Source organism: Perognathus longimembris, chromosome 11 (genome assembly GCF_023159225.1).
Source record: "Perognathus longimembris pacificus isolate PPM17 chromosome 11, ASM2315922v1, whole genome shotgun sequence".
Taxonomy (NCBI): domain Eukaryota; kingdom Metazoa; phylum Chordata; class Mammalia; order Rodentia; family Heteromyidae; genus Perognathus; species Perognathus longimembris.
Genome location: NC_063171.1, coordinates 31,117,711 through 31,132,789, shown reverse-complemented (window position 1 = coordinate 31,132,789; position 15,079 = coordinate 31,117,711). Strand labels below are relative to the sequence as shown.

The window sequence follows — 15,079 nt, the reverse complement described above, 5'->3', positions numbered from 1 at the left end:
TCAGCAACCTTTCCTCAACTTAGCGCAAGTCCCCCGCCTTCATTTCCCGCGAACAGGGAAATAAGGCCGAGTGCTCTCTCATAGTTTTTGGAGTTCAACCATTTCTCCCCGGGGAAATTGGGGAGAAAGGGATCGTCCAGATCCCGACAATAAAGGTGATGTATAAAGGGGTTACAATTACATAAGTCAGGTAATGAATACATTTCTTTTTGGAAAATGTCATCGCTTCCATCGCTCTCTCCCAGTATTTCCATCCTTGTCCCCACCCCCAGGAATCCTTCTTAACACTGATCTCTTTTCTGACTTAGTCATATTCCTAAGCCAATTTATTCTCAGTAAGTGTGGAGTAGAGTCCCTCAGAGGGCTCTGTGTGGGTCATGTGTCCATACCTGAACAAATCTCTGGGGTCAAGAGGAGATATTGCAATCATAAGCCCTCTCCTGGAGCAAGGGACTGGGTGGCTCAGTCCTAGATCATCCACAAAGACTTGTAAAAAGGAAGGAAGGAAGGAAAGAAGGAAGGAAGGAAGGAAGGAAGGAAGGAAGGAAGGAAGGAAGGAAGGAAGGAAGGAAGGAAGGAAAAAAAGAACAGGAAACTCTGGGAGACTAACCAGCAGGAAATCAGAAGTGGAACTGTGGCTCAAAGTGGTCGAAGGCTAGCCTTGGGCAAAAGAGCTCAGGGACAAACTCCAGGCCTTTGAGTTCAAGGCCTACAACTGACCAAAAAAAAAAATGTTTATCAGCCTTGAGCAAGAAGAAGTTCAGAGACTGTACCAAGATTGCTGAGCTAAATGCAAATGTTACCAGGAGCTGGTAGCTCATCCCTGTAATTGTAGTGACTTGGGAGGCTGAGATCTCAGGATTGAAGTTCTAAGTCAGCAAGGGCAGGAAAATCTGTGAGACTCTTATCTTCACAAAAAAGTTGGAAGTAGAGCTGTGGCTTAAGTGGTAGGGCACTAGCTTTGAGCAAAAGAAGCTCAGGAACAGCACTTAGACTCTAAGTTCAAGCCCCAGGACTGGTGTATGTGTGTGCACACACAAGCACACGCACACGTGCACACACACACACACAAATTGCAAATGCTACTTAAAATGGAACTAAGTTTCATAAACCACTCAAGAAAATTGTTCTTATTCCATTATACACTGCTGTGTCCAGAGCTAACTTGTAGCTCTATGAGGACACAGTCTATGCCTGAATTATCCTTCATTGTGTACAGCACCTCTTACACACTAAGAAATATTTAATGGTGAATGATTAAATGACTAATGAATGATTGGTTCTTACAGTGGGAAAAGGGTTATTTACAACATCATCACCACCTAACCCCTTCCTTCCTGGTACCAGATGCCTAAAATGTCATAAATGCAAATATTCCCAAGGGAAATTATATTTTAAACTTTCCCTGTTATTCACATCTTGGTTTAAGTTGGTGTTTGAGACCCTTCTCAGAATTAAATAAGAAGACAAAAGTGCATGAAAGTCTTCTTTGATTTCCCAGTATACCTTGGTGTAATTCAGGCTCCACGGATCCCAGTGATCTGACCAGAATGGCCATGGATGCTGAGAAAAAGCTATTATTCCAGTTTTTCCCTCAAATCCGGGGAGATCTGTGATGATATCAGAAAGGTATCATGGTAGTTCAATGGGGCAGGACATGTTGGTCCTTTGAGACTCTTCAGAGTCGCTACTGGGGGATGATTACTGTATTAGATGTCTCACAGTGAAGAGGAGCCAGAAGAGTTAACACCACCTACCTCTAAAACAAAAGCGAAATGGCTCCTTATTCCCTCTAATCCTGGATGGTTGGGGCTCCTCCAAAGGAACTGAAATACCTTGCTCCAGATCCAGTGAGGGACATGATATTAGAGAAATGATATGCAAGGGGAGAGAGGTAGAGATAGGCTGTAGTTTCATCCCTGGTACTATGATAATGGCTCTGGACCTCTGTGATGTAGTTTTACATAAAAAAAATTTTTTTTTAAACCAGTCCTGGGGCACGGACTCAGTGCCTGAGTACTGTCTCAGAACTTTTTGCTCAAGGCTAGCACTCTACTACTTGAGCCACAGCGCCACTTCTGGCTTTTTCTGTATATGTGCTGCTGAGGAATTGAACCCAGGGTTTCACGCATGCTAGGCAAGCACTCTACCACTAAGCCACATTCCCAGCCCTTTACATAAAAATTTGAAAGAAAAAAGAGACTGGAAATTAAGCAAATCTATAGAAAACCATTTGTCACACTTATCCCAATTTATTTATTTTAAGGGATAATTGGACTGCACTGCACCTGAACCAGCATTCAGAATCAGGATTCTAGAATGATTTGCGTGACTGGTAGTCAAAGGGTGGGAATTACCAAGAAGTAGACGAGGGGCTGGGAATATTGCCTTATGGCAAGAGTGCTTGCCTCGTATACATGAGGCCCTGGGTTCAATTCCCCAGCACCACATATACAGAAAACGGCCAGAAGTGGCGCTGTGGCTCAAGTGGCAGAGTGCTAGCCTTGAGCAAAAAGAAGCCAGGGACAGTGCTCAGGCCCTGAGTCCAAGCCCCAAGACTGGCAAAAAACAAAACAAAACAAAACAAAAAACAAGAAGTAGATGAATAACGATTATCCTTGGAAAATAATGGCTTCTTACTTAATGCACCTGCAGCACTGGCCAGGCCCTGCCCATCAGGCTGCACCCAGCATCTTAGGAGTGGCAGAAGTGGCCTTGCTGACGATCTCTGAAAGCAATGGGGAAGAGAGAACACAAAAGGATCAATTGCATTGTCTCTCATTCTAACTGTCATGGTGAAATAGAAATTGAATACACTCATAATTAAAACACTGTCCTTAATATTTAAACCTATTACTTCGAATACACATATTAATTATCCTTACTATTTCATCAATGCATTCTGAGTTTAGAAATCTGTGGCGAGAGGAGGAAAAACACTAAGATGTTAATTTTTTTTAAATTATGTATAACTTCACTACCCAGAAATAGTGTTAACATTTTGTGGGTTTCTTTATGGTTTTTCTTGGTTGTTACAAGAAGATATTTTATTATGTATAATAATACACACACATATGTGCATATATTTATATATACATATATATTCCTTTTGTTACCATACTACTGGAAGCATGTCTTTGTAAAAAAAATTAAGTTATTTTATAACTTATATTTTCATGCATAACATATTCATGACCTCATGCACTCCCCAAACGTAAGTCAAGCAAAAAAGTTTTAAAAAATTGTAGGGACTAAGGCAGTTCCAAGAAAGTATTAGTAGTGACTCATTAGAGGGGTTGAAAAATTCAGAAGGAGGAATGAGATAAACCTTGGAAAAAGGCTAAGGGAGGGAACAGCAGATAGGTCTGGTGACCTGAGCAAGCTATGTCAGAACATAGCTGGATATGCTGTATTCTTCCATAGTATCAGAATTCATTGACTACCAACAAATTACCAGCTAGGTCAACGTCACTGGCATTCTTCACCAGGTACTACTGAAGTCACTTGATAGATAAGGCTTTTATTCCAATCTTAATTATTATGATTAACTTTCAGATCACACAGTACACTTGCAATAATGGAGATGTTACAGGCCCAGAATGGCCTAGAAGGGATTTAAGTGATGACCACACAGTTCCAAAAAACTTTGCTTAAAGGGAAGGACAGAGTCCAGGTATTGAAGAAGAGTCAGTCACTGCAGATAATCAGATAACATCAAACCTAGTTAGTCTCAAAGCGTCACAGGTCTTTTAAGGCCTGGTGATGTCCAAAGGCAGTCCATGTGGGGTTCAATGCTAGTTCAAGATGCAGAGCTTCAGGCATAGAACTGATTCTTAGGATCACCAGGCCTGGACTGTATGGAGGACAATTTTCGTTGAACTGAGGGGAAGCCCCAGGAACAGTCAGGAGTTCCTCACTGATGGATCCTTTAGTCATACGCCAGATGACCTGATGACTAGTCCCTGTGTGCTCCTGTGTCTTTCCTCTTGCACAATTCAGGTGAGGAAGTTGCATACATCACTGGGTCTGATGTGTTGGGTAAGTTCATGGACCTGGTGTTTCTGAGGTGATCTGCCTTATTTGCCAATGTGATTGTTTATTGGCTCCCAAAAGTTACCATTCTGTGTCTTGTGGTATCCTGTTGGTAGTTGTTGTCATAAAAAAAAAAAACATAATGTGGGGCTGGGAATATGGCCTAGTGGCAAGAGTGCTTGCCTCATATACATGAAGCCCTGGGTTCGATTCCTCAGCACCACATATATAGAAAACGGCTAGAAGTGGCTCTGTGGCTCAAGTGGCAGAGTGCTAGCCTTGAGCAAAAAGAAGTCAGGGACAGTGCTCAGGCCATGAGTCCAAGGCCCAGGACTGGCAAAAACAAACAAACAAAAAACCTTATGTGGTCATTTTGTTCTGGCACTTACACTAAAAATGGACTAGCTTAGGTTAAAACTGTTGCTTTGCAACATGGAATGGACCAAGGCCAGATACAGCCTTAAAGTTGCTGTTCTGCACTTATTAGAACAACCAAGAGCATCCTAGCCTGTTCTCTTACTGGAAATTAAGGAAGTACACAAACTTCCCTTCAGATCCAAGTTATCTTTAAACTGTTATACGGGACTTTAGTTTACAGAGAAGCCACATTTTGAGAAGGTGAATCAGGAGTCTTTATTAGAAAGCCAGTAACCGCAAGTAGAGTCATGTCTTCCCAAACTTGTAGCCTTCAGTGCACTTAATAATGTTAGGAAAGTGAGCCATGAGGGTAGTAAACAAAGAGCAGAAAACAATCTCAACAAACCAGATCAACTTTAATGGAGAGTTGAAGAGGGACCTGAGGAGAGTCAGGAGACAGGAGGCATGGTGCAAAGGCAGCAGGGGTGAGGCCTAAATAAGGTTAGGGACTGGGTCCCAGGTTCAAAGAGTCTTACAAGTTCATGGTACAGGTCTGGCAGGTCTGGGAATCTATTGTCCAGTTCCCCATTCCTACTTATAGGAATTCAGGTGCCTATCACCTGGGGGTGGAAGTGCGGAGGTGGAATTTTACCTCTAGAGTTTTGGGAAAGTCCCCATTATCCACCAAGATGCCAAGAAGGTGCCACTTAGACCCAGGATCCATATTTCAAAACCAAGGCAGGACTTGTAATGGGTGTTACAAACCTATTAAGACAACTGCCATGGCCTGGAGCGGATTAGTGCATAAACCCAAGCTCAGCACAGTCCTGAGGCCATTCCTATGAGATCAGTTAGCATTTATTTGAATAGTGGGCTTGACCCCCAGATACAAAGTCCAGGAATCTCAAGTTAGGACCAGCCAAAGCCCCTCTATGCCAAATAAAGAGCCATAGTGAAAGGCAGAACAAGATTTTTTTTTTTTTTTGACTAGTCCTGGGCCTTGGACTCAGGGCCAGAGCACTGTCCCTGGCTTCCTTTTGCTCAAGGCTAGCACTCTGCCACTTGAGCCACAGTGACACTTCTGGCCGTTTTTTTCTGTATATGTGGTGCTGGGGAATCGAACCCAGGGCCTCATATATATGAGGCAAGCTCTCTTGCCACTAGGCCATATCCCCAGCCCCCAGAACAAGATTTATTACAGGGCAACTATGGGAAGACAGCATTTCAGTAAATCTTTGGCCATCTTCAGAGAGTAGCTTCAGGTTAAATAGAAAGAATTGGGGGGCAGGACAGTGGGTGAGAAAGATGTGCACAGTTAAAATAGTCCCTGTTGTGTGGCCTGTTTGACCGTTAGCTCAGCCCCTGTCCTTGGAGGAAATCTGAAGTTGTTGTTGTATTATTACTGGAAAAGAACAGGAAAGTGGTCTCCTGAGTTTCGGGGCTGTATTCATTAAGACTATAAGAAGACATTGTTTGTCTGAGGGGCAGTTTGCCTTCCACACAAGATGGCAATCTGAATCTTCTCTTTTCTCGGGCAAATAAGGTGATTCCAAAGGTACTGCAGCAGAGAATAGCTCAAGTCAAAAGGCCCAGATTCAAAGTTGGGGAACTTCCTAGTGAATTCCCAGGACCTAGCCAAAATAACTTTTAAGTTGCTTCTACAGACCCAGCTAATTAACTATATTTTTACTTCTAAAGACTGACTACTCCAAGCCAGGGCCGTATTTGTACTTATTAAGCCTAAACTGGGTCAGAAGTCAGTTGTGAGCAGCTTTTTAAAGGTTACTAGATTATAAAATGGTCACTAATTCCCCATTACAAATTATTTAAATGCTCATGCAATAACATTCAATAACATCATCCCAGAGTGATCCTTATCATCTCCTAATGGGCCTATTCTTTTCTTAATTTTATTTGCTCCCTCAAGATTATCTGACCTCAAGTCAAGATTACTGTCTTCAGAACTGGGGAGGAACCTCAGTAGTCAGGCCCTGAGTTCAAGCCCCACCACTGACCCCCCCCAAAAAAAGTTTATCTTCAGTAATACTTTAAATGTTATCATAAGTCTCAAAAGCTTTGACATTATCAAAACCCTTAAGTGGAATCAAAAGATTGAGTCATGAGTTTCAAAGTTCTTCCAGAGCTGTGGCTCCTCTTTTTCCACGTTTCTGTCTTGCCAACAGTTACGGCATTGGAATTGCATCAAATACCTTAAAAAATGATTCAGGTATAAAAGTGTTCATCTCCCTTGACCACCCAACTCTGGGAATATGTACTCCAAAACATAGGGAGAAAAAGAAGCATAACACAAATGCAACGACAAACACAGTATTTGTCTCAAGGCAACGTTGGACAACACTCCATTCTCTTACTTGAGTTCTAGAAGACAATACAAACAACTTAAAGGAAAGCCAACTTAGGAAATCAGGACGAGTGTAAAAAGAAAGGAAGGTCAGCAGCATTGCCATGTTCCAGTGCAATGTTTATGGTAAGTGCTGAGTGATTCTGACTCACTAGGTGTGAGACAGAGTTTAGGCAGGGCCAGGGCAGAGGGTGCCCCAGAAAGGCACTGTCTCAAATAGCCTGTTCCTTGTAGGACTGAGAACTCTTCTCCACCCTCACCCCCTGAACCCATCTCCAAACTACCAAAGGGAGGGGTAAACCCAAAATCCAGCTCTCAAAATCTTAGCTCTGGAGAAGTGTGTGGTGAGCCCTGAGGGAGGATTGCTTATGGGTTTTGTTTGTTTACACTCTCAAAGCCAGTTGCAGGCACTGGGCCTCAGCCAGGCCCCGGGCCTCAGCCAGGCCCCTGCATCAGGGGGCATCAGCGATCCTTCTGTCAGGCCTTTCTCCTTGGCTTTTGCCCTCTATTTTGGGGTGTCTTCGCTTGAATTTGCTCCCTCCGTACCCTTTCTCCTCCTGATTGTGGAAGGGAGAGAGGAAGGCGGAAGGGAAGAGTAGTGAGCTGGTGCAAGCCAGATGCCTTCAGAGGAAGGTGAGGGCCAGCTCAGCCAAATCAGGGCAATGGACTCCTTGTGTCCCGAATTAATGGTAGCCTAAGGATGAAAGAGAGTTTCAGGAAGGAGGGGCTTCGGCGCGCTTGTCACTCAGCACCACTTAAAAGGATGGAGGCTGGGAGGGAGGATGGCAGGCGAAGCCCTAAGCTGAAAAGCCCCAGCCGGGGACCCTCCCATCTGCAGAGCGCGGACTCCCGGGGTCGGGGGGCGGCGGGGGAGGCCTTTGTGCGCGGGAAGCAGACCCGCCCCTTCCCGGCCCCGCCTCTCCGTCCCGTGGGGGAGCTGCTTTAACACCTCGGGGCCTCCATTCGAGATCGAATCGGCACAACACCAGCAAGGTGCTTGCAGAAAAGAGTGCACCCAACGTTGCGCGTTCCGGGGGAAAGTTAATTGCGCCTCTCCCTCCGAGACGCCGTCTCCCGATCCCGAGCCCGGACCCGGGGCTCCGGGACTTCAGTTACAGACGCGCACCCCGGGCCAGCCAAGTCTGAGGGCACCGCCGGCCCCAGAGGCTCCGTGCACGGGGCGCGGGCGCTGGCTGCGGGGACCCGGGGGTTCCCGCGCCCCTCGCGTGCCTCGGCCCGGCTCCCCACCGCCTCCTCCGCGGACCGAATGGCCGCGGGCGACCCCGGGCTCGGCTCCCCGAGCCTAGTGATCGTAGGTTCCGGGATGATTCGAGAAGCGAACCCCGACCCTGCAAACGCGCGTTCCTCCAGGCAGTGCCGGCGCAGGCTAGGAAGGGGGTCGGGTCCCCGGATTTGGGCAGAGAAGAGGTCACGGACAGAATCCACTGGGAACTGCCAGGAGAGCGATGATGAAGCTAAAGGGTGGCGCCGGCACCCTCGCTGCCGAGAGCGGCTCGTTGGTCTAGGGGTATGATTCTCGCTTCGGGTGCGAGAGGTCCCGGGTTCAAATCCCGGACGAGCCCAGGGTTTTTCTTTTCCCCCTTGCTCTCCAGCTGAAGCTAAAAGATTTTTTTTGTTCACTGGGCCCTATTTCGAGAACCCACATGAAATTATTTTGATTCCATGAGCGCGAATGCCCATTCCCTTCTCTTTTGAGGCTAAGGGTGAAATAAGCTCGGTTCACCTATCCCTTAGGTATCCTTATGTCCGAGGGCAGCTCGGGAGACTGAGGCGCGCCCCCTGCTCGGGACCCCCGAGCCCTCCTGCAGCGGGCCTCGGGTTCCATGGGTTAATCCCCGCCGCAGCGTTGGACAGACAGCCTTTGTGGTTCTCAGTCGCCCCACTGGCGCCCTCTTGCCTGAGAATAGGCGGGGTGAGGCCGCTTCAGTTACCGCCTCGTTAGAGAACTTTCACTTTTGCATGTTCTGTCTTTCAATCGTATTTGAATGTAAAATGTGATCTAAAATCAGGAGTGTGTCTGCTTTGTGTTTCATGGTAACTTCTGGTTTTACACGTGTCGTCCAAAAGGAAAAGAGGGCTCGTCCGGGATTTGAACCCGGGACCTCTCGCACCCTAAGCGAGAATCATACCCCTAGACCAACGAGCCACCACAATCTGTTCTTCCCCTTTCCTAAAGGTATGTGTTCCTTTTCGTCCTGCGCCCTCAAGTGGCCATATATTTTTATATTTTGATTGCTTTTGCATTTTATGGGTGTTTATTTTTTTATTTTTTTTCCCCTGGCTCTACGAAAATCAGTGACACAGGAGACAGCAATAATGGCACTACTAGTGTAATACTGACCTCATAATTCAAAAGCCGTCATCCTATTTATATCCACGATTTATACCTTGCAGCAGCTAAGACAATATCCTAGAGATAAATTACACACCTTCATTTCTTTTCTTTTCTTTTTTTAACACACCTTCATTTCTGAAAGTTGAAAAGCTGGAAGTTGAGTTAGCACTCGTTTGCACTTTATGGTAAAATTGTTGATCCTTGCCAATAATTTAATTTACTGTTCAATGCTCCACCTTTCCAATCTTCTGAAATCCCATCCCTATGTATTAACTAAAACTGCTCTCTTCAACTGGAAACAATCTATTTACTTTTGGATAAATCCCAGACTCTAAATTTCACTCGGAGGGGGGGAACTTTAAACATTAAAAACCAACTGTTTATGGGAAATGGATTTCATTATCTTCTGATTTTCTTGGAGGACAGATCACTGAATACCAACAGTAAATTGAAATGTATAACTGGTGTCCTATGTGTAACTGTACCAAAGTCTTTATTTTAAAAAATTTAACTCATGTTTAAGTAGTTCTACAAAAGGGCTTTAATTTAACATGTTGGTTTCCAATATCTTTTCTTTTCTTTCTTTCCTTCTTTTTTTTTTTTTTTTGTTGGTTGTGGGGCTTGAACTCAGGGCCTGTATACTATACTCTACCACTTTGAGCCACAGCTCCAGTTCCAGTCTTTGCGTGGTTAATTGGAGATGAGTCTCACCAGGACTTTTCTGCTTTGGCTGGCTTTTGAATGATGATCCTCAGACCTCAGCCTTCTGAGTGTCTAGGATTACAGGCGTGAGCCACCAGCACCCAGCTCCAATATCTTTAACTATAGAAAGAGCTCATGAATTCTTAACATTAAATCCTTAAGTACCTCCCATTGAGCCATACAATAGATGGAAAAATCAGTACTCAATAAATATTCTCCATGACTGGAATTTTTTATTTTGACAAACAGTAATTGCGAATTATCACCCTAACAAATTACTTACCACATAAGACACAAGTAGACATATATACCCACTCATTTATTTTAGAAGTCATTCATTAATTACTTCATTCATTTATTGCTTATTCATCCAACATTTGGCACACACACAGAGCTGGACATTGAGTCATCAACTTTCTTCCTATGGCTTGACACCAGAAACTTACAGCTTTGGAGTTTTAACATTCAGTCTCACCCTTAATTTCATTTGAAACTGCTCTTACTTCAGTTCAGTTCTTTGGGCTCAAGGTGGTGTTAAGAAAAACCCTTTAAAATGTTCATGAGTTCCAGATGCCAAGATAGTTTATTCACAAAAAACCTGACTCCATCCAATGCCTAACATATGAAACTGTAACCTCTCTGTACATCAGTTTTATAATAAAAAAAAAAAAGAAAAAAGAAAAAAAGAAAGCACCAAAAAACAACAACAACAAAAAAAAAACCCTGACTCCACAAAATATGTCTCCAGGAGTGGAGCTATAGTTCAAATGGTAGAGTGCCATCCTTGAGCAAAACAGCCAAGGGATAGCACCCAGATCCTGAGTTCAAGCCCCAGGACTACTGTGTGTGTACACATGCACACATGCATGCACACACAGAGGATATCTAAAAAGTTTCTACTTCTCTCCCAAATGAGGCTACAAAGTATAGCTTCTTAAGTAAAATATTGTGAATAACTTGTTAAATAAAACATTCTTATTTTAGGTTTTTTTCTTACTTATCTCTAGTTGCTTAGCTTTTGCTCTGCAGGCTGGCAACTCTGGTATCTTATCTGTCCCTCACAAAAATAATATAATTCAGAGGACCAGTTGCTTGGTTACAGTGAGAAATGTCCCACCTCTCCCTGGAATTAGGTCATTGTGAGGCAGATATAAGGCCTGGGTAGTTGCAAGGGGTGGGCGGGGTCAGCTTCTAGTAGAAGAATATTCTTTCCTGGTTACACTGAGAAACCTGGAGACATCTTTTTCCCTATAGTGCACATTTCCCTAATGCTGTCTTGTTCTCCTAACTGGGGGTGTCTCTGCCCAGAAAAAAAACTACTTCCCAGGTTTTCAAATTTTTCTAGAAAACTTGCCTCACTTGGATTAAGACATTTCCATAGAATTGTTAATGAAATTAATCTGGCTTCAGGCAAATCTTTCTCTGAGTGGTGTGTCTGATGGCTATCCATTAAGAGTGAAATGCTCAGCATTCTAATCCCAAAGACAAAAGCAGACCTCCTAGAAACTAGAATGCATTTTCTCTTGACTACACATCTCTTCCTATTCTTCCAACCTTTCTTTGACTTGTCTCTCAAATACTATTTTCCTCCTCACCCCTATCATCAATATCTACTTTCATGTTCTCTTTACTCCAGCCCTGCCTCTGGTAATGGTCACTTTTTAAAAACACAGATCTGGTTTCTGTGCATCATGCATGTATCGTGTATATACTGAGTCTTACGTGCAATAAATGGAAGCAAGGAGGAGTGGTGAGTCTAGCAGGCAAATGGTGATGCAGCAAAAAACACGTGGGCCTGGCTGCCACACCTTCAGATAAAGCAGATCGCCAGGCCCTCTTCCCCAAGAGCTGGAACCATGGTGTGTCTGGGGACAGGAAGCAGGACACACACATGTGTTCAAGAAGAAATTGAAAATCTGCTTCACCCACGACCTGCTGGACAAGGTGAACCACCAGAGTCAAGTGGGTGATCTCCCCCATCGATGCAGACAGCTGTCAGAACACATCGGTGCCATTGAAGAGTTCATAGTTTTCTATCAGGAACGGATGTCAGTCCTGGGTGAGCTGTATAGGGAGAAAGATGAGTGTGTCAACTGGCTGTCCCAGGAGAAGAGGGAGAAGAAAAAGATACTGCAGGAGCTGCTGTTGCACCTTGCACGTGAAGGTACCAAGTACCAGGACAAGATTCTGGCAGCCACCCAGACCCCAGATGCTGAGGCCCCCCCTCAGACCTGTTGGGCCCCACAAAGATGCAAGTTATGGAGAAGCAGCAAGGTTGTGGAGAGGTGCAACTTGAAGACAATGTGGAGTCCTCTGGGGTGCTCTGCCCCTTGTGGAACCTCACCACAGAGCAGATTGTGCTGCCCCTGCCCAATATTCAGCACCACCAAGAGGTTGCAGGCTTAGGCAACCAGCCCTCCTTCCCTTTCTTGTATAGACTGATGCAAATGCACTATCTAAAGACCTGGCAGCCACTGCCTAGAGATGTGATCTCCTGTCCTCTGGAATATACTTTGGGACTTGACAGTTGGGGAGCATTCCCTCAAGCCTTGTTATAATGGAGAATGGAAAGGGGTAACTGTAGGCCAGAAAGGACGGAGGCTCCTGTGAAGCATCCCAAACTCTAGGGACACCTAATAATTCATTGGTTGCTAGGGAAAGGGCCCATATGATGTTATTACAAAGAGGATTTTTTTTTTTTTACAAAGGAAGATGGCATAGTTTCCTATTTAGCATATTGTATCTGTGGTATTATTATTTTCTGATATATTTTATGCTGACTTATGGAGTATTTTTCATAATTCTTTACATTTTAAAGGAAAATTTGTATTTCCTCAAATGAGTTATTTCATTGTTTAACATTATATGTAGGTGCATTTAAAAATTGTAGTCTGTACTAGCAACCCTGAATTTTCTTGTTTGTATTTTAATATACTATGTTGATAGTAGACTGAGGTGAAAAAACAGTACAAACTGTGAAAAAGAAGAAAAGGTTATTAAACTTAACAGTTTGGAAAAAAGAAACAATACTAATAGAACAAATGAAGATGTCCTGTAGTGGGAAAAAATATACCAAAGAAGTGCAGAAGTGTAACACAGAATAATATAATACACAGCCATAGAACATCTACAATGAGAATGTCAAGCATCTCAGTTTTTCACTTAGGAATTGTTCAAGTGATAAATGTGACATATTGTTCATTGAATCAAATATTAAAATAAAAAAACTCCACAGAGCTGAGCTTGTTATCACTTCTTCATTTTCCATTGCCTACAGGATAAACTCAGGACTTCAAAATATGACCACAATCTACATTTCCAACATTCTTCTTTTCTCTTCCTCACAGTGCCTTGAAATTGCAAACCAGCTGTTTCTCATGTCTGGCTCATGCTTTTCTGTTATTTTGTTTTGTTTTGTTTTGTTTTCTGCAGGTTCTAGGGCTTGTACTTGGAACCTAGTTCTCTTCCTTGGCTTTTTTTTGTTCAAAGCTGACACTCTATTACTTGAGTTACAGCTCCACTTTCAGCTTTTTGGTGGCTAATTGGAGGTAAGAGTCTCATGAACTTTCCTGCCTGGACTAGCTTTGAACCCTGATTCTCAGATTTCAGGTGTGAGCAATGAGTGAGCACCTTGCGTCTGTTTCTGCTGCTCTACTCCTCCTTCTCCTCTCCTCTCCCCCCTCTCTCTCTCTCTTTTTTTTTTTTTTTTTTTTGCCAGTCCTAGAGCTTGAACTCAGGGCCTAGGCACTGTCCCTGAGCTTCTTTTGCTCAAGGCTAGTGCTCTAGCACTTGAGTCACAGTGCCACTTTTGGCTTTTTCTGTTTATGTGGTACTGAGGAATCAAACCCAGAGCTCCAAGCATGCTAGGGAAGCACTCTACCTCGAAGCCACATTCCCAGCCCTCTTCTTCCTTCCTTTCTCTCTCTCTCTCTCTCTCTCTCTCTCTCTCTCTCTCTCTCTCTCTCTCTCTCTCTCTCTCTCTTCTTTCTTTCTTTTTTATTGAATAACCAGGTAGTCTACCCTGGTAGATGACTTGACTTTTGAGAGTGAAGCTAGGTGTTGTATATATTCGGTTCAGTTAATGCATTTGTATCATTTCCCACATGTAGACACTTCAGAAAGACCTGCTGGGAAAAATAGACTGGTATGTTCTGATATGCCTTTCTATTTTTTCTTCTCATGAACAGGGAGGTAATTAAGAGTTTGTTGTAGTGCAAGCCTAATATGCAAACCCAGCAAAGATACTGGGACCCAGATAAGCATGAGTTTAGACAAAAACCTCTCAAGTGAGAAGTTGCATTTAGAGATTTCTCCACTTTTGTCCTAAATGTCCCAAACGTGTCCTCTTTTCTCCCACTTGGGTCTTTCCTGGGCTTCCCTCATTCTGGTCTTTTCTCGTGCTTGGGTCTCTCATTCTTCTAGGCTAGTATCGATGATGCTTTCCAAACACACTTTATTAGTTTGGTTTGTATCAGCCTGGACCAAGATAACCATTTTGAGCAGGAGCACATTCCAATTGTTATTGATACAAAGAGAGGAACTTTGGACCAGCAAAGACAAAACAAACAAGAAAAACACATTCATTTGTGTTCAATGTGGTAGGAAAGGGCTCCAATTTTCGCTGTTGTCTGGCCAAGCCAAGCAGGGCTTCTCAGAAGAGGTTAAGGCAAGATGGAGACCTCTGTTTAAACCAGCAGTTTCTCACACTGCAACAAATTATCCAGTCTGGGCAAAGGAGAGAGAAACCTTACAGCCAGGACAAGGGGGAGGTGGGTTCTAGACAGAATTATTAGTCTCTCTCGAATCTTCACAAGTCCCTATCATCTCTCGGCCCTATTTCTCATCCTCCCCCCCACTCCCTACATTTTCTTCCCTTCATCCCTCAGTCCTTCCCTCTTTCTCTTTTTATGCTCAATGAACTTTCTTCTCTTTAGGTAAGGCTAGAGAAAAAGATCAGGGCTAGGGTCAGGACCTTGCAAAGATCCCCGGTGAGCAGTGACAATGGAGCGATGGAAGAGGCCTCCAGGCTGGACCCTCAGGCGGCAGAGGAGACCCTGGGGGCGCCCGGGCCCACGAGACCGACAGGCGGGCGGCCACGCAGGCAGGCGGAGGCTGTGCAGACCGACGCAGCCTCGGGAGGCACCGGACCCCAGGCCTGCTGCGCTGGGATACGGAAGGTGGTACCGAGAAGGCGGGACTCTCCGACGGGAGGCCTGAGGGACAGCCAGTTCGCCCAATCGCATGCTTCACGGAGGGCCAGACTGACTAAT

The 15,079-nt window shown here is 44.4% G+C and overlaps 1 protein-coding gene and 2 non-coding genes across 3 annotated transcripts in view; 2 read left to right on the top strand and 1 right to left on the bottom strand.

Moving 5' to 3' along the window:
• The first annotated feature begins 8,262 nt into the window (after positions 1-8,262).
• On the top strand, positions 8,263-8,334 carry Trnap-cgg. The gene has a single exon. It is a non-coding gene; the product is annotated as a tRNA-Pro (tRNA).
• Positions 8,335-8,846: 512 nt separating this feature from the next.
• Trnap-agg lies at positions 8,847-8,918 on the bottom strand. Its single transcript has one exon. It is a non-coding gene; the product is annotated as a tRNA-Pro (tRNA).
• A 2,937-nt stretch (positions 8,919-11,855) lies between these two features.
• Positions 11,856-15,079, top strand: part of Mpzl1 (myelin protein zero like 1) — a 45,332-nt gene continuing 42,108 nt past the window's right edge. The window contains exons 1-2 of the mRNA XM_048358183.1: positions 11,856-12,083; positions 14,744-14,989. Of these exons, the coding sequence (XP_048214140.1) occupies positions 11,856-12,083; positions 14,744-14,989 (474 nt within the window). The remainder of the gene's footprint in view (positions 12,084-14,743; positions 14,990-15,079) is intronic.